The 27,696-nt window shown below is 36.5% G+C and overlaps 1 protein-coding gene across 2 annotated transcripts; it reads right to left on the minus strand.

Annotated features, from left to right (window-relative positions):
- Positions 1 to 26,456, minus strand: arrdc1b (arrestin domain containing 1b). Of its 2 annotated transcripts, XM_043221332.1 has the most exons (9): positions 26,235 to 26,371; positions 24,026 to 24,143; positions 9,887 to 9,997; positions 6,820 to 6,870; positions 5,915 to 6,069; positions 5,535 to 5,717; positions 5,200 to 5,376; positions 4,001 to 4,466; positions 1 to 2,910 (listed from the first exon to the last, which is right to left on the minus strand). In XM_043221332.1, the coding sequence occupies exons 3-9, from the start codon at positions 9,933 to 9,935 to the stop codon at positions 2,843 to 2,845; spliced, it is 1,149 nt and encodes a 382-aa protein (XP_043077267.1). In that variant the 5' UTR covers positions 9,936 to 9,997; positions 24,026 to 24,143; positions 26,235 to 26,371; the 3' UTR covers positions 1 to 2,842. The 2 variants fall into 2 exon arrangements, with proteins under 2 accessions (XP_043077267.1, XP_043077266.1); XM_043221331.1 differs by lacking the exon at positions 24,026 to 24,143 and having other exon boundaries at positions 26,235 to 26,456.
- Between the last annotated feature and the right edge of the window lie 1,240 nt (positions 26,457 to 27,696).

A 27,696-nucleotide genomic window follows, 5' to 3' on the forward strand; every position in this document is an offset into this window, starting at 1 on the left:
TTGAGAATTTAAGTGATTTTATTCGCTGTACAAGTTTCCTTCCGTCACATCTTTACATAGAACACTGATCCACAACCGTGCTACTTCATCTCAAAACCTGACGGTAAATCAAGGGAAAGAAAAGTATCACACAATGATGAAATGAAACTTGATAAAGCTGTTGAACCTTTGGTGAAAAGGAAAAGACATAGAACATAGCACGTGTAAATAAACAACAAGTAAGTCCATAGCAATGTCAGCATTTCCACAAATGGAGGACTTGTACGTTTATAATTTCAGTGCTAAAATAACTAACTACCTACAATCCCTTATGACTCTTTCTGCTGCCAACAGAAAGCCAAAAAGGCTCGAGAGGCAAATGTAGAGAACATTAAAAGCAATGTGCTGTTATCTCAAAGTACTTGTTATCTTTACAGTTACGATGGGACCAGGGGTGCATCAGATTCACATTTAAGGCAAAATGTGGTTTAAAATACAGAACAGGCATTCAAGTCAAGGGTTTCTTTACAGGATTTTGATGATGAACAATAAAAGTATGAATTCGAATGTTTTTTTTTTTTTCGTTCAATGTTCTTAACATTTGTGCAACGGCTGAGATTTCGACAGAGTGCTGCTCACAGCGAAGAAACACAATCTCAATTTAAACATATAGCTGCACTGTTAGAAGTCACAGTGGCCTGCTGGGATACAATCAGCAAAGTCAAAATCGGGTCATTTTATAAAATCAGTACCTTCTGCAGTAATATGCAATAAGATGATTCAAAAGTACATTTTTTGTTTTGTGTCTGCTATATAGTTTTTAGCTAGTAATAAATTGCATTCATCCATTTCATGCTATAAATATCTTTTTTTTTTAAGTATAAATTCCACAATCAATAAATTACAATCAGACTATCAATTTAACCCAGTTTTCTTCTGACAAATGTCAAAATATCTGATAAAGTGAAAGAGTTTGCATTCTAAAAGAACTGATATGATGAAGTTGTGACATAGTTATTTCAAATGGGAAAACATGATGCAAACAGTGGGAACACATAACCCAGGCACAATAAATCCTTTTTACGTCAAGTAAAATCAAAAATATGTAGACCGAGAATATTTACTAGTCGTATGCCTATATTTTTGTTTTTATCAAAATGTACACAGGATAGAAAACGAATCCTTATGATGAAATTAAACTAAAATAAAGCTACAGGATTTTTTGTTCATTCGTTTTTTTTTTTAGAAATATACATATTAGCACTGTTGAAGTAATTTTTTACACCATTTTTGTTAAATGACCCAAATGATTTTTCTGTCAGCACTGTAAATGGTACATACTGCGATATAAATTTAAAGCGTGAAAAAGGTAGAGAGCATCACATAATTTAGTCTTCTAAATTTGCTTCATACACGTTCTTATAAATCATATCGTAGGCGGTCTGTTCTGAATCTGAATTCCTTTGCTGACTGAATCAAATACTAAACTTAGTACAACACTCAACTAAAATGGAAAATAATCATTTTGAAAATTCATTTGGAATTGAAAAAACATTCTCAAACACAGTCACACACACACACACACACAAACATATAAAAGTGCCTTTTGTGCTTCAATTTTTCAATTCCTTTAACAGTTCAAGGGTCTGAACAAATGTTTTGGAAAAAGTGTTTGCCATATTTAAAGGACTGTACACAACAATCCAAGTACAGCCTAAGGCCTCACGGGAAATCCATCATAAATCTCTAATCGCTGTGGGCTAATATCAGAAATATCAATGCATAAAAACAAAGAAAGTCACACAAAGACATGTACAGTTCGAATCGGATTGATGCATATCAGACATTTCTAACACATTACCAGCACTGATATTACGCAGTCTGAAAAATCTAAATGAGCCTGAATGACAGTTTTTTTTTTTCAAATACTTTGAAATAATCATTCTAGGGTGAAATGATGAATCCCGGAAAAAAGAAAAAAATCGGATTATTTTGCTTTGTTTTGAGTAAAATAAGGTAATAAAAATACAGAGTCAGGAGTCCAAAGTGTCATCCTAAAATCTCTTGACAGCCTGCGAAACGTAATTTATGCAGTTTTCTTTTGCAAATGATATGTAATATGTTGTTCCCTTAAGCATTCAAGGAACACTGGCTACCGTTTGGTCAAGTGATGAAGACATATGCGCCCAAAGGTGTTCGACTACATTGGTATTCCGAAAGCTGTATCCACACAGTGTCCATTTGGTGATGAAATTGATTTGAAAAAGTCAAACGAAAACTTCCAACGTCGATCATCATCAATAAATAAAACTTGTTCTTTCCAGAGTAGCTTTCTCTGTGGCCCAGCGTCTTCGTCGAGAGCCGTTCCGGCTGGCATAAGCATGGAGTGCACTACGATTCATACCGATCATCACAAGGAAAAGGAGAAAATCATTTCCTCAGCTTTCAGTCAGAAGGAAATCTATTTCTGCGTCAGTTCAGATTTTACAGAGCATGTTTTGTGATGAACTTTATATAAGGCCAGCCTTGGTTGAATGAAAAAGTATCCTCGGTGTAACTTTCGTTTCAAAATGATACAGATGCTGGTATTTCACAAGAGGGGGGGAGGGTTGTTCGAGAGTGCTACATTTTCTCAGGCACTGAAACATTCTCCCTGTGCAGTTTCAGGGTTGTTTTCTCCAAAGTTGAAACGGTAATCTGAAGGGATTGACTATTTAAGGAAATTATACTGTATGTGTTTTAAACAGATTTGGCTGATGGAAAAGAAGGACCAGTGTTATGGCGTGGCAGCAATGTCTCTACCGTCCAGCAGGGGGCACCAGATGAATGGCGTGGTCAAGAAGCATGTCCTCTAAAATATGGTCTACCTCATGCTACTGTTAAAGCTGGAGTTGTTACTGCTGCAGCTTTCCTCATAAGTGGGAGGTGGCTCTGAAACATGGAAAAACATGAATAAATAGAAACAACTTGCATTTCATTTGAGTACATAATCAGTAAAATTCACACTGAAAGAGGTAAACCTTTTTTATATACATATGAGACTCTGTGATATTTTTGAGGGGTTTTTTTACTCTACATGTGGCTACAAGACAAGTTACAGCTTGTTGCACACTCAATCATTTGAGGGCTGTAATGTCATCCTTTTGTGGAAATGTAACCCTATATATAAACTAAATAATAACAGAAGTAACGTTTGGAATAAAATGGCAAACCGATTGGATTACAACAACTAGTCATGTTTCGGTTCCAGTCTTTTACTGTAGATGATGATGTTGACGGTTATGACTGATTACATTTTAAGACATTATAAGCATAAACGGTTCTCAAGCTAAACTGATCTAATATGTGTCGTTATGTGTTTTAACACTTTAAACATTTAATAGATGAACGTAATGAATGAATGGGAAGAGAGACAGACAGACAGATAAATGCCATTTTTTTTAGTTTGTTGTATTAATCTTGGATACAGTTTTTAGATTTAATTACATATTTCAGTGTTTCATGGCAGAAACAGATTCAACATTCAATAAAACTAAAAAAAATTTATTATAAGACTAATTTGACAAATTTTGTATATAAATAACTCTATACTAAATAATAAGTACAAAATTTAATACACTTTTAAGTATGTGTGAGTGTTAAGTATAAATATTATTAGAATACATTTCTTGATTATTTATACATTAAATTTTAATAAAAATGTTATAAATAAAATATTGTTACCTATTTCATCATGTATCATTTGTAACCAGATAAACTGACATATTTGGTCTTTCAACACCCAGTTTACAAATACGAATGCTTCTAACTGAATCAAAAATAGACTTTATTTTAATGAAATTACACATTATTTCACGAATGGTTTATGATCTACAGTATGAGCTACAAACAATGGTCACTTACATTGAATAAATACTAACCTGTCAACTAGTAAATAAACATGTTGAATGTAAACACTGCAAGACCTTTTGAAGGGTAACAACCTAGACATAGGGTATTATTACTCAACTAGATCACTCACCATGTGGGTATTCCCAGGTGCTGTATTCAGGGGGCAGGATGAGCGGACAGGAAGTGGGCACTGGTGTTGTATTACCGTCTGTGAAGAAAGGTATGGTGGCCCCTGTGGACAAGCAGAACAAAGGAGCAGAGCCGTCTGAGGACTGGGCAGGCTGCGGAGCGACCGGACCAGGCGCTTGAGCGAACGCGCTGGAAGACATGGAGAGAGGAGCACCGGACGGGTCCTGCTGGGAATGACTCTTGGTGGGGATCTCCTCGCTGTCTACTCCTCCTGCACCCAGCGCACCCTCCAGGTCGTCCTCTGCAGGAGGCGCGCTGGGGACGACGGGAGCAGGGCTGAGGCTTGGCATTGCAGGCATTGGTGCGCATTGAGGGATGGGGTGAGGAATAGAGGGAGTCAAGTTTACAGCGATGTTCCCGATGTAGATGGGTAACGTGACCACAGCCTCTGGAGACTTTAGTGAAACCTGTGAGAAAGACACAATCTTGAAGAGGCACTTCTTGACATTAAGCTTTATTTTTTAGGTATATCTCCATTTGAAAGACTTTAGTAGCAAATCATTAAAGTGAATCAGTAGATTTCTTAACAAAACTGATTTGTTCAAGAATCAGATTGATTTGGTTAGTCAAAATATTCAGTCTTTTGGATTTGGTTAGTCAAAAGATCCTTTCCTATAAACTGGTTCATTCAGGTCTCAAAACTCCTCTGAATGATTTATTTGTGAATCAAACAATGAGGTTTTGAAATTAACCTATTTTTATGAATTAGTCAATAATATTCACAGAAATGCTCGAAATAATTATTTCATGAGTTATACGGATTCATTTTTAATGGATTGGTTAATCTAGGTCAAAAAAGTGTTCTGAATGATTCTATTATTAATCAGACCGATTCACTTCTTGAATTCAGCTTACTGAATCATTATTTTCAATTAATCAGTTGATCCAGTTCACAAAAGTGCTCTGAATGATTCTTTAACGAATCAGACTTATTCAGTTTTTGAAATATATTGACAGAGTTTGATTTTTTCCAACACATCACCACATTCAATGCTCTGAATGTGTATTTTATGAATCAGGCTTATTTGTTTATCAAAATCGGTTCTCTTAATTCAACATATTCAATGCAGTAAACCAGACATTTTATTGAGTAAATAATGACAGGTTTTTACATCAGGGTTAAAATATCCTGACCCATACCTGGATAAAATACTCAATATCTATGAGACTGCAGCCAGTGAGGCCTGACTGAGGAAGAGGAGGAACGATGATCTGTTCTCTCCACTCTGCATGTTTACCAGCCTTCACCCCGGCACCCTCCACCTCTGCTATGGGCCGCAGATCAAACACTGGCCGCTTTGTTTTATACGACACTCTCTGCACAGATATACACAGTCATAATGAGCAATATTATTATCTGACAATTTTATAGCATTATCTGACAATTTTAGCATTACCTATTGTTAACCACAGGAAAAATTGGCATTTTTATAAAAATAAACATCAGCATAGTCTATATTTTATTTTCTTTATACCTGAATAAGACTGGCCATCACATAACCGGTGTCTTTCCCAGACTTGTTATGGATCTCAGTGGATAGTTTGATAACCTGTCCAGGAGTGTATCCTCTTAGATCACTGTAGGCCTTCAGCATGAGCGTGCCTGTTTTTACCAGGAGGTAGTTAAACTTTTTTGTTGTCACAGCACAGCTGGGTTGCTGGGAAAAGAAGGGCAGACATTAGGAACTGGAGACGAAAAAAAAATTTAATAAATAAAATTAAATAATATTTAAATAAATTAAAAGTTAGAATAAAAAGTAAAATAAAAAATAAATACACAAAAAAAATACAACAAAATATGTATACATTAAAATTAGTATTAGCTTTTTTCCCCCTCCATGTAGCCAGGTCTCACCTCTATATCTGGCAACTCATTGAGGTTAAGCACATTGAGAAGGTAAAAGGGTCGCTGGGTCTTGTAGTCCTTTGAGAAACGTGGCGTGTCAATAAAAGCCCTAATTTTGTACAAAATCTTCCCAAAAGGGCCTTCGAACGAGGTTGGAACAGATGCTACAACAGACATAAAGAATATGTTATTTTGGATTTGTCAAAAGCTTTCCTAGTCAAGCCACCTTATAAAATAATAATGTCTTTGGCAAAACAACAATATCATTCAAAGCCCAGAATATTGGATGATGCTAGCGCTCACAGTCGATAAAATTAATCAATACAGCTCTAAGTGCTGTCATTCTGAAATATTATCTGAATTATTATTATCAAAATATTATCTGAAGGCTCAGGAGCTCGAAATTGAATGAATAGAAGCAAACTACTATAAAACTCAGAACCAAAACAGCCCACAGATATTAAGTAGTTTAATTATATATTATAGTGTATATTTTTGTATTTGCATGTTAAATACATTGCTGATTTTCGGGTGGAAAGTCCCTAGATTGATGAGATGCTTGAGTTTAGTCTTCAATAACTGTTCATACACTTTACCAGCAAGGGGCACAGCTTCAGACTGCAAGCGGTCACTAATTCAGCAGCCAGGAATGTTGTTTCTATACCATGCCTTTTTAATAGCTCATTATGGGACGTGTGTTTGTGCAGAAAAAGGCGGTTCAATGATAAAATGATCAAGGTTAAAATTAAACTTTTCTTCCACCCTCTCATCACGCTTCAGTGGCACTCAGCATAGTTGAACCTCACACCTGACACCCAACATCCTCATTTAATGACTAACATTAGCTTGCTCTGAATGAAAATGCGCTTTAACTGCTTTGAAACGCTAATCGTAAAAAATTAAAAGAAAATTACCTGGAATGAGAAACTGAAACGGAAAGTTGTGCTCACCGCCTGACAGAGTGCCTGTAATGGCAGAGAAAAAAGAAAAAATGTACATAAATACATACATACATACATACATATATATATATATATATATATATATATATATATGTGTGTGTGTGTGTGTGTGTGTGTGTGTGTGTGTGTGTGTGTGTGTGTGTGTGTGTGTGTGTGTGTTTGTGTAGCCTATGTGTGTGTACATTTACAGACACATGCAGACATATTAAATGATGACAAATAAAAAAATAAAGCAGTAAATAAAACAATAAATATAAACATACATTAATATATAATTAAACATAATTGAATAAATATTTAATTTTGCCATTTCTAATTCAAACTATTAATTGTACATTAACTAATGTATACATTATGCTATTATGCTATAATATTAATAATATTAAAGATAAACCTCTCTCATGGTATTTGAAACACTAGGAGTGAAGTTTTATTATTTGTGCATTTTTACTATGTCACACCACGGGACACTGTCCAATATTTTTGCGTCAACTACTGACATATTTAACAGAAGACGTCTTAAAGTACTTCCCTATCATGAGAAACAGTGTTATGGGAGTGGAAGTGTGGTAAGTCAGAGTGACTCAAACGTATCTGTGCAGATAAGCACCCTGACAGCTGTAACAATGCCCTCTCCTGTGTTTTCTAACTGGGGATTTCCATAACCCCAGAGGTTACTCAAAGATCTGGAAGTCTACATACATCTTGAATAAAGCTCTGTAAATGTGTGCTCTTACTGTGACGCTTTTCTAAAAAAACTTTGTAATTTGGCACCACGCATGTGAATTTGCATGCGCTACAGCGTGGTTCGCCTGTGCTTGTTTATCAAAACATTCAAATTTGGCAGTAAAATCACATCTTAGGGTGTTGTCTGGTTTTAAAAAAAATGTACTTGAAAATGTACCAGTCATCATTACTGTATAAATCTGTTTGCCGTTTAGAAGTCACAGTCTGTAGGACAGGAAAAGGGCTCTTAGAGAAAATTATGGGAAATTTACTGACACAAGCAGATTGGAGAGCAGAACAGACATCGACTGTCCGTTTGAGCTATACTTCAGTGTTTATACGGAAGGAAATCCTCAACAAAAAAAGGCATACGACAGGATACAGGGTTGATCAAGGCAAAACTAGCCTAGCTAGCAGCTTATAGTCAGACTTTCTGTACTACACAGACTTCCAATGGAACAAAGACAGGTAGCTTCACGATTTGGCAAACACAAATCTCAAGTAAATCATGGTTATCATCAATTTCAATTATGCATGCAAACCATGTACTGCGTTGATGCTATAAACTACAACACTGTTTAATTCAGAGAAACAAAACCTGTTGTAAAGTTTCCCATGCAAGTCATGAAAGTTGAAAGTTCGTGACGATGTTTCTGACCGCTCAGGTGTGAAGAGACTTCACCTTTTCTTGTTCAGTACGTGCCTTCAAAGAGTTAATAGAAATCCAAAGATACAGATCTCCATGTTGTCAGCAGCGAGAGGTCAAAAGGAGACTGAAAACACTCTAACGGCTGATTTAAAGCTATGAGGCGGCCAAAAGTTAAAATTCTGAATCATTTACTTACCCTTGTTTTATTCCAAACCTGTATGACTTTAATTCTTCTGAGAAACACTAAAGAAGATATTCCGAAGAATGCTTTGAGTGTTTTTTGTCCTTAAATGGAAAGTCAGTGAGGTCCGACACAACACTGAAACCCAATGACTCTTGCACGGCCCCCCCAAAAAAGCTAAATATCTTTTGTATTTTTGCATAAAAAATAAATGTCTCAGAATTGTTGTTTTTTGTGCGCGCTACCCCTTTAATATCGCCAGGACCGCACCTTGCCAGTGTGTCAGTTCTCTTATGTCTTTCTTGGAATGCTATGAAACACATCCAGCTATATCATTTACAGCAGTGCAACACCCAATTTTCAATTCTCGGAGGACTAAAAGCATCGCAATCCACCACCACCGCCCTGTCTCTTAGTTCTGCTGAGCAATGTAGAGTGGAACACGAACACTTAATGGGCAGACAGCATTAGTTCCTGGCAGCAAGCATAAGAGACACTCAGAGCCTCTGTTGGCCTGCGGGGTCAGATGAGCACTGTTACCCAGCACATCTGATTCAGACGGCCGGGCTGCTAAAAGGTCTCCTGGAAAGGGGTCGTAGGACAAACCTGGCCATGTGAACTAATAAGCACTCTTACAGGAAAGGACCTGACGGGACACATATGCCAAGAGCTCACACTTTACCTCCCGGCAAAAACATAATGACTGAACATAGAGGTGAGAGACGATGAGAGGAAATTTTTGCAGCTTTGACAAAATTTGTGCAATCTGAAAAAAATAAAAGTGTTATGCAATAAAATGGTTGTGTAAATCTTTTTTTTTTTTTTTAATAGTCAGCTGCTACTGTAAAGAGAGACAGGAACAGTTGGTTTATATAAAGTATCAACTGTAAGTTTTGGAAGTAAAAATTCCATTCATTTTCTGCACTGCGTAACTAATTTTTAAAGATAAAAAACGAATAAAGTAATATTTTTTTGCTAAATAACTACATTTCTTTGCTTCATATCAAGATTTGCAATATTGTGAGTCACTTCTGATTGGTCTTTTTAAATACACAGCACAGACATCAGCTACACCTAATTCGCTAGCGATTAGTTTGATGATCATTGTTTGGGCACAAAATTATTTCTATGCCAAAACATTTGTTGTTATGTGGAGACCGATCGAAGAAGACAAATGAAAGGTTTCCTGTTTAAAGGAATAACTCAGATCTAACCTCTTTAAAGGGTTATGCGATACTTGACACTATCAGACAGACAGGAAGAAACCAGAAAGAAACGTACTCAGAACAGGAAACTCTTCAGACACAAATAGCTGATCGAGTAATATGAGTTTGAGAAGTAAACAATGAAGTCCTTCAGAGGGAGCAACATTCTGGAGCCATTGAAGAATATTTACTAATAAGAAGTTCTGAACTAAAGGAAAGCTGAAACTGAAAGAGGTGAATGGAAGTTGAAATCCTTACCTTTATCAGCCACAGACAGTGTGCTGCTCAAGTACTTCTCCTCAAGCATCCACGATGCATCATTCAGCTTAGACGAGATGCCACAAGACCCCACACAGTTGACTTTAATGGCTGTAAAAGGGCAAAAAGACATAATTAATCATTTTAAGGTTCAAGGTTTGTGTCATTTTATTTATTAGTATTCTGTATATTGTCTATATAGCATTCTATACATTTCACTAAATATAGTTACTGCTACGGATGTGTTATTTATGAAGAAAAAGCATAAAAAAATATTCATATCTGACACACCCTCTCATTCCATTTAAACACAGATAAGGCTGTTTGCGAAACATGTTGGCAAACCTTCCTCCACACCTTAATGAATTAGACTTCTTTTAAACACTCCACCATTCAAGATATGACGCGAGGACAGGTCTGATAAGTCTAAACGCTATGGATTTTCCACAGTAAACAGATCTGATGTCATGTTCTTGATGTCTAGAGCAACGTAGCAAATGTCGAATAGGAATGTCGATTGTTTTCCTTTCATCGAACAACCGGTCTGATTTCGAGCGATCCGCAAAACAGACATTCTGTACAAATTAAACATTCACCCAGACGGAAAAGCTCCTTTGTCTGAAACGTCGAGGAGGAACAGCCATCCTTATTTGCATTATAATTGAATGACGCTAAGCTCTCCGCACAGCCTTTATCAGGGTATACCCAGAAACATAAAGACACCTCACGTACAAAACCCAAACATCAAACCCTTCAAAGACCAAAACATAGGTTGAAATCAGATCTAAAGGTCAAAGTCACAACATATAGACAAAGACATTTGCATGTGTGTCGCTGTATAGCATTACTGTGCCACTAATATAAGCTACAGTAACACATTTGAGCAGTCTTTAATGCTTAGATATACATATACACCTTACATGACCCTGTAAGGCAGTTCACAAATATACAGTGTGCGCAAATCTGAATTTGAGTGAAAAGAGACAAACTGACTCAGCCATGTGACCACATGCTGATCTGATTATGTAATGGACCAGTGATGGGTAAAGCCCAAGAAATCTCAATTGGATTGACTCAAAACAGCAGGGTAGAGCAAACGTCACCATTAAAGCTTTACTCTCACATATACAGTAACAGGAAACAACCATCTCCAAGCATTTAAACAAGCATGCAGTCTTGGTGCATCAAATTTCATATTCACATTTAAAAAGCTAGTAAGCAGTACCGTAGAAAAAGACAGAGTGAGATTAATAGAGATAAAGCAGAATGTGAGATACAGAAAAGATAACAAAAAGAACTGATGTCAATGGCACTTCTTAGTAGGGTTGGGTTAATAATACTACGTTTCAGCACAACAGTGAACACAAAAGTTTATCAGATAATTTCTTTATAATTTTTACAAGTGGATGCAGAATTCTTGCAAGTGAAGGCACAAGTTTTTAAAGCAAATGAAAATGTTCTCCTATCAAATTTTCGCTATCACCATGTCTCTTCACACAAAAAGTCATATTCTCAAACAATATATCTTACTGAAACAGGAAATTGGGGTAGAACACATTAAAAGTGCCCGTCCCTTGTTTTTGTAAACAGCCAATAGCATTTACTTTACATCACAACTCCCCCAGAGTTAATAAGATGAGTTTTACCGTTTTGGAATCTTTTTAGACGATTTCCGGATATGGTGATAGCACTTTTAGCATGGTGCTAGCACAGTGACGTCACGCAGTGCCTGTGAAAAATAGTCCCCAGCTTGCAAGACAAGCTCCCTGTGCAAGCAAGAGGGCCTGACTGTTTTCAGGTGCTGCGTGATATCACTGCACCTGCTGTGGCCATGTTACGGCAGCAAACTTTCTTGATTATTACGCCAGAATTGGAGTACAGGTCCTAATCACATTGGTCTAGAAAATTACAACTTTTCATTTTCCGATGGTCTTAAATAGGAAAAACTCTTTGATCATTTTTGAATGCTGTGCTGGCGGTCTAACTGGCTTCAATAATCTATGCCAACTATGCTAAAAGACCTGACCCGGAAATTGGCTGAATAATTCCAAAACAGCAAAACTCTACTTATATAGAGAATGAGCCCATTTCCAAAACAAAGTGGAGTGTTTCTTAAAATAAGTACTAGGGAAGTCATCAGTATTCTCATTTGTTCTCCCAAAAGACAAAGACCACAAATTTTGAATGCACTTTCTGAGTGCTAGTTTGTGAATGTTAGATGTACATTAGATGCAGTTTACCACACATTGCATTTTAGCACATATAGCATTTTATCACATATAGCAAAACGAATGTATCAAACCGTTAAAGAAAATGCAGTAATTGGGATACCTCGTGCTGGTGAAAGCTTACTTTTTAGTATGCAAGTCAAATCCCAGACAGACAGAAAAACCGCTCAGGGTAAGTGTGGCCATAGCAGACCCCATCATGAATGAAACCAAGCATCATTTTCTTAGAGAAAAACTGTCAGTTTGCATTTTCAGACAGAGGTAGAAGGGGGGGGTTCGAATCAGGGCAGGCATAACACACTGCTGGGGAATGTTAAAGCCTGTTTGCGTGTGGTCGGCCACACAGTCTAAATCAGCACTAGTTCACCACAGACACAAAACACTGGTGGCAGATGGCTGCATATCACTGGACTGGGCAGGTGCCCTCCCTGGCACACTGGCATGAGAGCCCTTCCATCTCCAGCACAAATAAAACAACTAAATCCAAGAGAGAGACGCTCCTCTGAGTATCAGACGACTCATGAACGAATAAATAGGCATTAAAGCACCGGTGCCATCTGCTGTGTACCATCTGGGCACTTCTGCTGGCATAAGGAAACTTTATGCTGACTATATTCTACCCCTACCTACAAAAAAAAGCATGAAAATGAAAAACAGTGCATTGTGTTAAAATTATCTGCTTTAGCTACAGGACTTTCTATTACTTTCCAGTCCTGTGTAAAATATCATACTAATAATAATCTAAACTGACTCACTAATGACTCATTCAGACAGATCTGAGAACCAGTTTGGTTTATTGCAAGCAACTGCAGCTTTCAAAAAATTTGAAAGAATGATTCATTCCCAAATCCTGCTTTTACTCAGTTTCTAGCTGATTATTATTTTTTTCTTTTCACATTTTTTTAAGAAAATATTATGTAAAGATTTTAAGATATATGACCACGGGAATATGTAAATATGTATGTATGTAGCTAAGAAAGAACATATAAAGTAAAATAAGGTTGTGAAACACAAGTACTGCATTGCCTAATGTTTTGTCTTTTTTAACAACTGGACAGCTGCAGTAAACCCTTGTAAAACAGACTGATTCACTCCATCACAAACCATGACTGAAACATTACAGGAAACGGCACAACCAAAGAGAGGATGTAGAGACAGCTACTTCTGTTTGTCAGGGTAAAGGTTACACTGACACTGAATGAGGTTATTAAAATGAAAATAGTTCTTGTGCAACATTTCGAGGCCAGCTGGATTCATTGCAGCTTCATACAGACAAAAGAGCAAGATAAATATGAAGCTTTCATGAAATGGAAATAAGCCTATCGACCTCAAAGTGATTACAAAGTGAGCTTGTGGCATGTGCGTGGTTTATGGTGTTATTCTTAAAACATCTCTGTCATGTATTCTGTCTTCTATTAGAAGCAACGGCTCACACGAGATGTTATGATTTTACATCTTCAAATTTAAGCATCACATAAGAGAAATTATGCTAAATCAATATATGTTTTTTCGGTCCACCGGATTTCAGTCCAAATGTGACTTCTATAGACTTGTAATGTAGAGCTTGAATCGTATGGACAACTTTTATAATATAAACCTAATTATTATGATCAACTTATTTTGCATTGTATTTAAAGGCTTTACTTCCCATTAATTGCAACCGATATTCCATTATTAAAAATCCTCTTACAGAGGAATGAAAGTCAGTAACAGGGTGAGTAAATGAAAACAGAAATTCCTTTCAAGCTGTACACTGTGTGCTGGGCTCCAACTCCGAGTCTACAGGGGGACACGCTGGAGTTGGTCCAGGTCTCTTGGCAGCTTATACGGTTCAGCGCATGTGTCAGAGAAACACCGCAGTGGGCGTCCAGAGCGTCTCCTGTGTTTATCGCAACCCTTCCACATGGGAAGACAGCGTGGGTTGAACCTGCTTCCTAACACACGCAGTGTAAGCAACACTGTTGCCAGTCGTCAGACGACTGTGAGAAACCGCGTACCCATCTATTATCAATGAGTTTATATCTAAGAATACGACAAACACCAACTCAAGTACTCCTCCAACAGTGTATTCAAACACACAAACTTATTGTTTAAAAAATAAATAAAAAACTATTCTTCCAAAAATATGTCTGAAATTCGATTCGGTCCCATTTTTTTTTGCTAAATATATCTGTTTTTATCTATTTTGATATACCACCATCTATCTATCTACCTATCTATCTATCTATTTATCTATCTATCTATTAATCAATCTCTTTTTTTCAGTTTTTATTTATTCATGAATGTAAACATTTTATCAGGCATTCACCAAAATTTTTTAATAAAATTAAATATAATGAAATTCAATTAAGTGGCGAATTCTGAAACCCATCAGTTCAAATTTGACCCTTTGACTCCGGAGCAATGCAACACTGAGTCAGCAAAGTGCACTGGCATAGAAACGGACAGCTGGGTTTTGGGGAGAGACTGATATTTCCTTGTTTACTGTTGGGCTGGATACGGTTCAGTTGGAGTGGAGACACACAAAAGAGCTACAGTGCGTTTGTCTACGGTCAGGTTTTTCTTTCGACAATGCACACAGAAGAAGTCCTTGATCCCTAGGCCAAAACACAAAGAAGGACTGTGTCACAGCAAGCACAGGGTCGATTTCAATTGGTCAAGTGTGTGATTAATGAGATTAATAGAATGCAGTGAATTAACTAAGAGAAGGAAGTTCCGTTAAACATAATTCAAAAAGAAGAAAGCGTCAAGTGATTATGACGTTCAGCGGAAGACAATACATCCCTTCAAATGTCTGTTTTGACATAACAGCTAGAAGCAATGATCTGGCTTATTTCACCCACTGACACATTAACTACATCACTACACCACCCACAATGGATGACTTATAAAACATTATGTGTCTCACGATGACGCAAAGTTTCACAGCAGCTTGGTGACTTTAGTGCAACGCTAGACATCATTAAAAGAAAGAATGTAGAGACAAAATCTAATGGAAAATCATAATGGTTTTCAACAACATCAGGATGAATAAATAATGACAGACATTTCCTTTTTGAGTAACGTTAAATAATTTGCCAGTAGAACTGAACGCTGAGGCTGAACTCTAACACTACATTTCATCAGAAGCGTGGCATCATCGACTGAGGAGCTCCATCATCCTTGATGCTCGAGGGTAACTCAACTCTCATGTCCTCATTAAAACTTCAAGAGCAATTAGATGCTCTTGCTTTCCCTCTTCAGTCTAACCTCGCTCCTGACCCCGTCACGACTCCCTTTATGAGCTTATTACAGCATTTAATCCACTGGCACCACAGATCACAAAGCTCAAATCAACTATAATATATCTGCCATTCACATCATTGGTCACACCTTCTTCAGATGCATGGTAAAGAATGAAAATGAGAGAACTATGGTTTGCCGGAAGGTATAAAGGGAGAGATGGGAGGTATAAAGAGACTTACCTACCTAGTAAACAAGAAACACACGACATTGCTTAATGGAAGTAATATGTAAATATTTGGCATTTTTTAACATATTTCTAATATTTCTAATATGTTTTTAAAGGTATATGTGTGCGTGTGTCGTTATTTATGAATCAAGAGTGTTATGTTACTATCCCAGACACAGTTCTTGTTAATGTTTTGAATTAGATTTGTTTTCATATTTTCTGTATCCAGTTTATTTTTAGTTGACGTTTTAGACATTCTGTTCTGTTTTTTCATGTTATTTTGATTTGGTTAAAAAAATAAATAAAATAAAAATGTTTATATATATATATATATATATATATATATATATATATATATATATATATATATATATATATATATATATATATATATATATATATATATATATATAAATAAATACACACACATATACACACACAGTACTTTAGCTAAACAATTATAGGAAATGATGCCTTACAAACTAAAATAATGTTTCTATATATATATATATTAATATATAATATATATAAATTTCATGTTTATTTCATTTTAAGTAATGGAAATTAAGTTTTAGTTAGCGATAACAACCATGGAATACAATCAAGTAGAGATAAGAATAAGAATAAAGATGCATCATACTAGAAAATGCATCCATATTTGTTGTTCGTAAAAATTGACAACAGATGGTAACCATTTTTGTAACAACTGATCCAACAAAAAAAATTAATAAATAAAAATATATAGAACATCAATTACTGACAGTTGAAATTATTTCATTTTGCATACTTTTTTGCATCGTTTTTGATCAAATTAAAATAAGAATCTACCTATCCATCTATCACGTTTACTTATAAGGAGATTATCCAAACCGCATTATGCAACATGCTCTGGTCATTCAGTCCTTGTTCCACTCACACAGTACCTCATCTCACTGACCCCAAACATTCCCAACAATTACAGCACGAGCCCATCCTGTCCCATGATCCTCTGCTACGTGCCATCCATCTCCCTGAGCTTTATTAACCTCACCTAAACAAAAGCCATCTCTCAGCCGGCACAGAATAATCAGCGAACTGGCGTCCACAGAAAAGGACTTTAAATTTCATTAGATTATTAATTTACGTTTAATGATGCATCACCACATGTCGAACGAAGCTGTAAAGCACAGGGTAGGAAAGATAAACTCTCAAGCTATCTGTAATCCAGATTTTTATGACTTTGCTCATTCAAATCAGAGCAGCGTGAGCCACATGAATCCACTTCAGTAAAAGAGAAAGTCTGGCCACGCACTTAAAGATTTCTCCTTCACTGTCAGACTAAAGGCACTTTAACATCGCAGCTTTCCACTTGGTTCAGGCCTAAATATCGAGTGTGAAAATAGTCTAAATGCACCATTCAGGCTTTGATTCTGAGTCAACGAGATAACAAGAATACAAAATTGTTCTTTACCACATACATGAAAATTTTACATAAACATGAGAATTTATGAGCACGGGGAGACGGCCGCGCATTCAGAAGGAGATTTACTCCAGGGACAGTAACAACACATCTGCTTTGATAGGGAACAGACAGATTAGCGCAAGCAAACTGAGAATTTCAACTGAGGCAGGTCACCTTGGTTTAAACAAGATCTTTCTCTCTGTATTTACGAATGCTTTCGTTTACTAAAATCCAGGTTCTCAGAGGACACTGAAATAGAAGTAGGTGGATTCATTTATGTTTTAATAAAGAGTCTTAAATAATTTATCGGGCTTTTGTTTACTCATTGTGTAAGATCCTGGATTACAATATAAGCTTGTGCTGGCTATTTTACATCATAATCACTCAAAATACTACTAGAAGAGAGCTACAAGTTATGCTACAAGTCAGAACAAGAACATTTACTGCACTACATGTAATATGTAGGTAAATGTTGTAATAACTAAATGTATTACTAATACCCAATTTTGTATATATGCATATACTGTAAACGCACATCCTTTTGAAAACATTAAATATAAATATAATGTTAACGATATATGTAAAATAATATTTTTCATTTCTATACACTTTTTTTAAATATATAACATTAATATCTCAATGTACATGAAATATTGCCCACAATGCAACAAATATGATGCAAGACCCATCTCTTAATAGTCCGGTGGCTGTATGATAAAAACCATAACAGCAAACTTTGAAATACAGAATCTTTATCCTGTTCATATTCAGTATAATGGTATTTACGAGGACTAGTTTTCTTAATCGGACAGGGAGATTTTCATTTGAAGGGAAAATTCTTCCTAGAGACTGGCATCATTTGAAACGTACATCATTTGTTCAAGTGGACTTACAAAGAAAGGAAGTACAGTCCTTCCTTAGAAGAGTGATGAGCTTCTAATGAGCTACAACGAGCACAGAGAAAAAGCAGGCCTTATTTCTGTAAATCAATTATATTTTTTCTATGTTATGCAGTTGTGCATAAATCGATAGAAAATGGATTTTTAGCAGAAAAAAAAATTGAATATATTTATCTTTTTTTTGGCCTGAAAAATGCCAGACAATTAATTATTTTTCTTTTTTTATGTTGACCGATAGAAAATGGATTTTTTAGGCAAAAAAAAAAAAATGAAATATATTTATCTTTCAATGTATAATGAAATGCTTCATGAGTGTTCTTCTGCAAAGAGAAGAAGTAAAAGAGCATATTGAAGTGCTCAATGTATAATGAAAATCATGAGTGTTCTTCTGCACTCAGAGAAGAAGAAAAGAGCCTTCCTCTGGGCTGTGACAGGTAGAATTTCTAATTAAATTCTCAATGACATAGACAAGTGGGCCCCTCTCTTTGCTTTATAATATCCTCAGGGCTGGGAGGACAGGTAGCATTTCCTAACTACCTGATTTAATTAATGACAGTGTTTTAGAGCACATGGTAAGTTGAGATGGTTCAGATAAGCTGGAGCAACACTAACCCATAAATTGATAGTTTGTTTGTTTAAAATTAAAATTGGGTGTTACTCTCCTCTCACATTTTCTATTTTATACTGTCTAACACTAAATATAAATTGATAGTTTGTTTACCCCAAAATTAAGATATCTGAAGAATGCTCCACTTGTTCCAAACCAAGTTTCATCTTGATGGTGAGTATGAAGATATTCAAGATTAACCAAACCCCATTTTTATCTTTAGATTTTTCTAATGTGCATTTGAATATTGTCTATAAAAACATTTATCATATACATTTTTCTAATGTATGTTATTATTGTATGCCTAAAATGAATTCTATAAATCTACTATTTATAATATACATTTTTTCGATTTCAATTTTTTTTTTTTTATAATTTCTAAAATCTGTACTAGTTTTATCAGCCATCGATTTATTTTTTTTTTTTATAGATTTTAATATTTATGCATTCTTAACACAAATGAAGTTCTGAAATTATTTAGTTGCACAAGTAAACAATGGAACCAAACCAAAACAAGTGATTGAGTTTTACTACTGTATATCACTGTGTTTTATAAGAAAAAAAAATCTACTGGCTACAGAAAATCAACATACAAAATCTAAACTTTACACTTGATTTTCCACAGGATCTTAGACTCAACCTGATCTAAACATTAACTTAAATAACTCAACTGCACTAAAACATGTGCTGTCCTCTAAAGACCACTGGGCTCTTCAACTCCCTCACAATAAATCCAGCTCGCTCTGTTAAGAAGGTAAAGGCGTCTTTGTCCTCTGAGAGAGCACGAATGAGAGAGGGCACCTGCACACAAAGGACATCGGGGCTGGGAAACCCCATACGTCTCCTGGGACCAGTACTTCTGAATACCGGTGGCCTAGCAACCGCATTCCGATAAGATATCCTTGGTAATGGGCATAAACCTGCTGCCAGGTAAAGGCGAACCTCATCTCTCCCTCAATAAAACAATCTCAAACCAATACACACACTTACAAACAAGCAAATCTCAGAGGAAATTCCAACATTCCAAAGCTCACCACAAAGGCATTTGGTTACCAAGTAAACCAGAGATATGATTGGACAGTTGAGTGCTGTTCAAGACTTTGAAGAGATGTAGGTTCTTAAAACTGTTTGTGAGGAATTTGTGACTTTCCAGCCTCCGGACAAGGCGTGGAAGAATGTGAGAAGTGCGGCCACTTACAGTCATCTTGACAAATAGTAAAGAACAAAGAAAGGTCATTAAGGTCAAATGTGACATTTCCCACAAGTTTTACTGTAACAGGAAGGTGAGACTATTTTCATCTTTGTCCTTGAATACCACCGAGACATAATATACATTAAATTGATAGTTATGGCTTCCTTTCTTCTGTGGAACTCAAGAGAAGATGTTTTGACTATGTTTTTTTTCATACAATGAAAATCAAGGAGTTTTTTTTGGACCCAGTTGACTTCTATTATATGGACAAAAACAATTCTTCAAAATATCTTCTTTTGGGTTCCACAGAAAGAATAAAGTCATACAAGTTTTGAACCAAACCAAAACAACCCAGTTGACTTGAGATTATATGGACAAAAACAATTCTGACAGATTTTTCATTTTTGGGTGAACTGTCCCTTTAAATAAACAAGGTTCCTAAAGTTCGAATGTAAAACAGTAGAAATGTAAAAACAGTAGGAACTAAAACAGAAAACGGTATTTTGAGAGCCTGGAGGGCTTTTTGTGAACTCTCCCTTTAATGTGATCAGTTTAAAGCATTTGAAATAAACAGTAGTTATGGAAGAGAGTAGGTTCGTTGGTTCCCTTTGAGACTAATAAGACAAGGGCTTAGTGTTCTCTAAAATTTCACCAGATATTCCCGTTATGGAAGAGAACTGCTTGAGAATGAGACTAATAAGCGTACAGTGCTCTAAAAATTTCACAGATATTCATAAAAAAAATCAGATTACTGCTTGAGAATGAGCTGAAAGCGTACACTTAAAAACAGTCATTAAAAGAGTCGAGAGCGCCATTAGCCGCAAACATAAAAGAGAGTAAATTTGTCCCTTCCTTAGCTCCGTTTCAAATGCTACAGCTGCATCCCTCATTCAGCAAGGCAGTGTGGACGAATCTGTCTCATCTAAAACCCAGAAATAGACATCTTCCTCATTCTGACAGCCTGGAGAGAAAGAGAAAGAAACAGGAAGAGACACATAAAGGGAACGAGAGAACAAATTTCTTTAGGCGCGTGATGCTGTGACCATAAAAAAAGACACCAACGAGGGCAGCTGGCGTTGCAGGACTGCTGGAAGGAGAAATCAGGAAAAAGCAAGGTATGAGGTGCCAACATGAGTGCCGCTGGCATCAGCGAGACAAATAAAGCGCCAATCTAGATATCTCACTATAACAATCACTGAAAGGTCCATCAAACCCGGGGGTTGAACATTTACAAGAACTGTCTGTAGTGTCAGACAAGCCTTTATTCTTCACACGCTTGATTTAAAGGAATATTCCAGGTTCTGGTCAAGTCAAACTCAACTGATCTGTGGCAAATGTTGATTACTACAAAAATAAATTTATACTTGTCTCTCCTTTTCTTTAAAGTATAGTACAAATTGCTGAAAATGTACCCACCTTCAGGGCATTTAGATATACATGGGTTTATTATTATTATTTTATCGGTACAGATTTGGACAGATTGGAACAGATTAACATCTTGTAAAACGAAAAGGTGCGTGTTAGTAATAAACGAACACATCATTAAAATGTTTTAACTTCAAACTTTTGCTTCTGGCTACCCTTAAAGTGAGGTGATGCTAAATTTATATTATGAAACTAACTTATGTTGGATGGCTTAAGGGTAAGTACATTTTCATATTGTATATTAATATGATTTTAAAGTAAAAAAAAATACTGTCACCATAAAAAATGCAATGCCATAAACCCATTAAAAGACATCTATTAAAAATTACAAATTTACATTTTAACAGAATAATTAATATTCTGTTATTATAACATGAAGTATCACTTTTCCGTTCAGAATTCCATTGTAAGTTCCTTACTGTAACAATCAATTTGATTTTTTAAAGGAAATGTGCGAAAAGTAAAAATATGTTTTGGGGTAATTAACAAAAATATTGCTTTAATACACTGCACTGAAGCAAAACATAGAAACTGACAGTTGAAAATGGCCAGAAATATTCAGGTGATGCTCTTTAGAGAAGCCAAATTATTTTACAAAGACACATTATTTCCATTCAAGATTGCAGTTTGCAAATCATTAATTAAAAGGTAGTTCTATTTTGAAAGACATCCCAGAGTCTAGACACTTTAGGGGTTGGATGCCCTAAGCATACCCTCACTGTGACTCAGTACATTTGCTATTTGCAGCTGGCAGATGCGTTCATGGAGTTCTTGTTAACTCTGTGATAGCCTAAATACCTGCTGGGACACGCATGCAATGTCAGAGTTTCCAGAGCCAGTCAGGACTTGGCTTGACTAAACAGAAGTGTTCATTCAATAGTTTTCATTATGAAACTGAAATTAAAACCGATAATGAGGTTTTATCAATTTATCAAGATGTTTCAGGCCAGGTATGAATATGCATGAACACAAATGACATTTCAACAATAGCGAATAAAAAAAAAAATCATTTACTTTAAGTAAGAGAATAATTAATACTACTTTTGTAAAATTATAAACCTTACATTCACTGTCTTCCATAGTAAGTCCGTTTCAGCTGACTTCCTCAAAATAGCTTTGCCCATACAAACTTCCATTTGAAGCTGAACATATCAGGTTTTGTCCCTAGAAGGTTCTCAGGTGACCTGCTCTAAACTCATCCTGAATATTTAAGAACAGTAACGAGGCGTCATATTGGGTGAACGCACAAAAAATGCCATCCTTCCTCCAAAATAAAGAGTGCTCCATTAATAAATAATGACGTTTGGGTCAAGCGATTCCAGTTATTAAAGGGATAAACAGCCTAGGCCTGAACGTAATATTTGTCCTCAATAGTGTGCCAAATACTTTGACACAAACAAGGGCGTAGGTACTGTACTGCCTGTAAATGTGCTGAATGCCCTCTTATAATAAGTGACGGGAGTGCGTCTCTACACAAACACTCCCACAGAACCAGCGTGGGACAGAGTGGCATCATGTTGATATCAGTGGTGTTGCCTTACAGTCCAGTCAGTCTACTACTAATGAATAGACGGGCTTGTCTATGCGAATGTCTCTTGAGATGCAGAGAGACAAAAGGCTCTAGAGAACGCCAAACAAGCTTATCACAATCATTAGTATGCACTGGATACCAGACTGGATGTAAAGTGAACACGTTTCTATCATGATCTGTTGACATATTTCCTATTGAAACAGGACGCTGGATGTAGGGCCGCACGATAATGAAATCTCATCATCCAATCATAAAGCCTCAAGTTTAATGAAATAAACATATGCATTGCATGTTTCAGGGTGCGGTGTTCATTTACACGCATACATTAACAGAGTCTCGGAGCAGCGTGGTTTAAAGTAAATGCTGCTCCACACATTTATTATTAGAATTATTATATAGTCAGTATTTACGTATAGTCACAATATTTTTGGTCAAGTATTCAGCGCACCAAACCTGGAGCGTTATAAAAAAAAAAATGCACATTTTGCAATTGGACAGCCTAGTTAAAAGGTCTTATCTTTTTTTTTTAAATAGCTGATAATCTAGTTTGGGTAATATACTGGCAAAACCTTCTTCTGGTTATCTACTGGTGTCAGTATTTGACTGGACAGAAATTTGCATACTCACGTGCAAACAAAACACGTTTTCCTGGAAGATAAATGCTGTTTTAAATGGAGCGGCTCAGTTTAAAATATGTTTTAAGCAACTCATAAAAGTTTTTTTGGCCATTTTCAGTATTTCATGCATATATTACATTTTCTATGGGACAGAAGTCAATATTTATGATATTATGATTATGATAATGATACTTTTTTTTCCCACAAATCACACAGATCTCAAAGGGTCAAAAGATCTTCACAGTTCGGGGAGAGTTCATCCAAAAATGAAAATTCTATTCAGTTTTTTTCAACACACAGATTCTTCGAAACCTCTTTGAACTACTTTCTTCTTTTCTACACAAAAGAAAATATTTTAAACAAGTCAAACGGGTAACCATTGACTCTCATATTCATTGGTTAACAGCAACTCTTTGATTGCTCAAAGAGGTCAGTAACAACACGAGAGTGAGTAAATGAAAGGCAGAATTTCATTTTTGCGTGAATTATGTACTTACTGTACAAAGTGTTTCCATTTGAGATTTAAGCAATCATGTCTTCTTTAGAGTTTCTGTAACTGACTGATTAAAACCAGGCTAAAGCCCTTCTTTCGTAGTTTCAAGGGATTATACAAGACTTCTGCCAGAGCCGAGACTGTCTTGCCTGCTCAGTCTGTTGACCAGTAACCCTATACACTGAAAACCGTCTGTGATGTAAATAAGAGAACATCTTTCAACGAAAGGGTGTTTCTGCATTCAAAGAGACTCACGCTTTAATATTCATGTCACGCTTTTCATTTTCATCCAATACGTTACGCAGGACGAGGCTGAAAAATGCCATTGTCTCTCATGCTCATCAGGATAGGGCTGCTTATCAAAGTGGCCAGACTAAAAAAAAAGACAAGATAAGAAAGCCAAAGAGTGAGTCAGCTGCTTTTTAATAAAACATACTGAGCAACGTGGACTGAAAAGCACAGCTGTTCTCGGAGTAACAACATCACGCTCTGCACTTTGCAGCAAGGCTCTAGAAAGTATCCAGGTCCATTATGCGATATTATACAGTGACGATAAAGGCAAGTAAACGATGACAGAATTTACATACTGGATGAAGTATTCCTTAAAGAAAAAATATATATGTGTTACCCACGATTCAAATCAGCTAGCAGTTTTGTTATGCTGATGCACAATCCCTGCCACATTAGAGGAGCTTTTTCCACATTAAGTCAAGGTGAAGGGTGCTCCGAGCCAATTCCCAAAGTACTTACATTGGAAATGCAGGAAGACCTAATGAATTAAAGTGCCAGCGGAGAATGACTAATCACACCGATCACATGACATTTATCATTCCTTGTAACTGTGGTGTCATATGTCACAAATTGCTCTGATAAAGACTACAGCAGGCAAAAACATTGCGCCAATCCACGGCATTTTCGAACGCAAAGAGGCACATTCTCGCTGTTGACAGGAACAACCGAGAGGAACAGAAACATGACCGCAGATAGCTGATCATTTTTCACAAGTGTCACAACAGGGGTGGGGTCCTAGGACTGAAAGGAAAAGCCCAACAAGTTCATGCATCAGTTCAGTCGCGAATCAAGCGTGAATGTAACAGCGCAAAGGAAAATAATAGAGTTGTTTCATCGGAATCTCTTTCTTTCTCTCGCGTGTCGGTCTGTGAGTCTCGCCTACACACTAAAACCCAGCAGTTCGGTGAAAACACTTACAATGCATTCTTTGTACACATTCACACAGTGTGAAAAGCACCTTGTCTAACCCACTTTCTTATCTTTTTCCCCAATGACCAGCGCTATGCAAAATTGCGGTTAGTGGGGAGTGGGTTGCCGGAGGTGTTGATTTTCTCACAATTATAGCGTTTCTTTTAGATATTTTGTTAACTTAAGGGAGTCGTTGCAACCGGGTCTCGACCGCCATTTGCAAAGGCATTAAAGTTGATAAGGCCCATAAATAATTCCAAAGGTTTTGGGAGGGGGGGTGAGGTATGTTTAGGTACGTTCATGACTGGATTTTATACATTATAAATACTTTTATTACTACCTAAACCTTAAAGGCCATTTTCATTTAGGCAACAACAAAAGTTAAGTTATAAATTAGAGTTAATGTTTGCAAACAGCAGGTCTTGAGAGCATCGAAACATAAATATTGTTATTATTACAGATCACAAAGCAAAATGTGAAAGTAAACTAAGGACGACACAGGGCACTGGCCTACTACGGAAATTTAACTTGAATATCGCACATTTATGACGACTTAAAAAAAATGACAGCATCTTTTTATTATACGTGACGATTATATGACCCAAATCGCAATTCTGTTAACGTCTTGAAAAACATCTAAGATAATTAGCGTTCAAGCGTTCTTTCGTTGTTGCTTAGAGCAGCCTGCGCTTGCGTTTAGCTGGTCACTACGCGCGCGTCGCGTCAGCACCCCCGAACGCAAGAACGCGTCCTGAATGAACGCTAGGATCCTTTCGCCAGTCGGTTCTCAATGTACACTCGTTGTGGACGTCTGAAGATGGAAACCAAGTGACGGCAAACACCAAAAATGCACTTGTTGAAACGCACACGGTACGCAGCGTGCTTCCAACGCGACCCGGAGGGGTGCGATTGTGCAATCGAACCGAAACCAGCAGCGCACGAGAAACAGGATGTAAACGTTAAACGCTCGTGGATGCAAACGCGTAGACGTTAATGCCTTCCTATCGCAGCTCCTATTTCGCATGAATATACATGCATGTGAACCAGTACTGTAGTGTATCTGAAACGGAGAAGCAACGAATGCAGACTGTCAACGTGCAACACGTTCACGCAACACGTCCGCGTTGACATGCGTTATTTTAGCACCCTAATTTTACTTGAACTGGGAAACCCAGAAGCTTACCAGCTGTGCCGTCAATGCAAACTGTTTTTTATTTCCCCCCCCCCCGCGGTAAGCGTATGTAAGATACACAGCGTCGCTTACCTTTAAACTGTAAGGAGTGGCTTGTTTTAATTCTCACAGTTCCTGATATGGACTCCCCGGGGTTGTAGACCACTTTGTTATTAGTGAAAGTGATCTCGAATTCCTGAAGCTTTCCCATGTCGTTCAGAAGCACCGCTCAAACACTCAAGGAAGATGAGTTCGACGGTAAAACTAACGGGTAAAAGCGGCCGGTTTCACGTCCCACCTGCGGCTCTCATCTCTCCGCCCATTCCGCGAGCGCTGACGTCATCGGGATTGTCAGACTACCCCTGCTCTTTATGATCCCAAGGTTGCTTCAGATGATATTATTGATGACACAGTGTATTTAAGGTTTCATTTGAATGCTAATAAACTTAATAGAATAAACGCAAGGACGTACCTAATATTCTTATAAATGAATTCATGTAAGAGTGTTATGCACATCCAAAACATTACCATTCAATCATTCATTCATCATATATATATATATATATATATATATATATATATATATATATATATGTGTGTGTGTGTGTGTGTGTGTGTATGTATATATATATATATATATATATATATATATATATATATATATATATATATATATATATATATATATATATAATTTAAATGCATTTTATTTAGGCATATTAATTTTTTTATCATTTTGCATATGAATTATGTATATACACATAGGCCTACAAAAGCAGCGTTTTATAATAATTTGCAATTATTCTAAATAATAAAAAGCCAAATTAGAATGGCAAATTAATCATGTATTCCTAAAATGACTTCACACCATATTTTTGTCTTTTGGAGCACCTCAAAAACAGTTTAGCGGAATTTGAAAACATGTTACTTATAGATGAAGTGTATTAAAGAAGTAGGCTATATTCTGTATGCAACAGCATGTTGTATTTTTGAATAACTAAAAGAAAAAGCCGAGTGTCACGTCACTGACCCACATACCGCTGTGATGTAAATGTGCAAACAGCACCACGCCGAGCCAACCAGGAAAATCAGCAAAAATCCATACCTCCATCTGTCTGGAGACACAAGCATGGAGAAAACTGAACAGACATCGCTTCTGCCATTGTTCTGGGACTAATAAATTCACCCCATGATGGGGAACGCTGAACACACTCCCGTGCTCCACACATCACTCATCTTCTGAAAATAGAAGCCACTTTAAACCCATCTCCTGTACCTGCTGGCATCAGCATTTTCCCCCTTTTTTGCTGAGAAGTCTTCGTGCGGTCCATATTAAATTAGGGTGTAATAGAATAAATAACAATAATACATTTATTAAAATCACTCAACATTTAAAAGAATTGTCAACTTGAGCGAGAAAGTCAGTGCAACCTCATGTAATATGATTTATTACATTGAGGAACGAGCATTATTAACATCTTCTGTCTTCCTTACATGTTGCTTCATGGACTACATACATTTTACTGGACATTTTACACAAGACTAAAAATAATGA

Source organism: Puntigrus tetrazona, chromosome 21, assembly GCF_018831695.1.
Source record: "Puntigrus tetrazona isolate hp1 chromosome 21, ASM1883169v1, whole genome shotgun sequence".
Lineage (NCBI taxonomy): Eukaryota > Metazoa > Chordata > Actinopteri > Cypriniformes > Cyprinidae > Puntigrus > Puntigrus tetrazona.

Coding starts and splice junctions, on each gene's coding strand:
- arrdc1b (XM_043221331.1), bottom strand. CDS start 26,352: ATGGGAAAGCTTCAGGAATTCGAGATCACTTTCACTAATAACAAAGTG. Junction 5,718..5,914: donor ATGAGTTGCCAGATATAGAG/GTGAGACCTGGC, acceptor TTCTTTTCCCAG/CAACCCAGCTGTGCTGTGAC. Junction 2,911..4,000: donor CACCTGGGAATACCCACATG/GTGAGTGATCTA, acceptor TCCATGTTTCAG/AGCCACCTCCCACTTATGAG.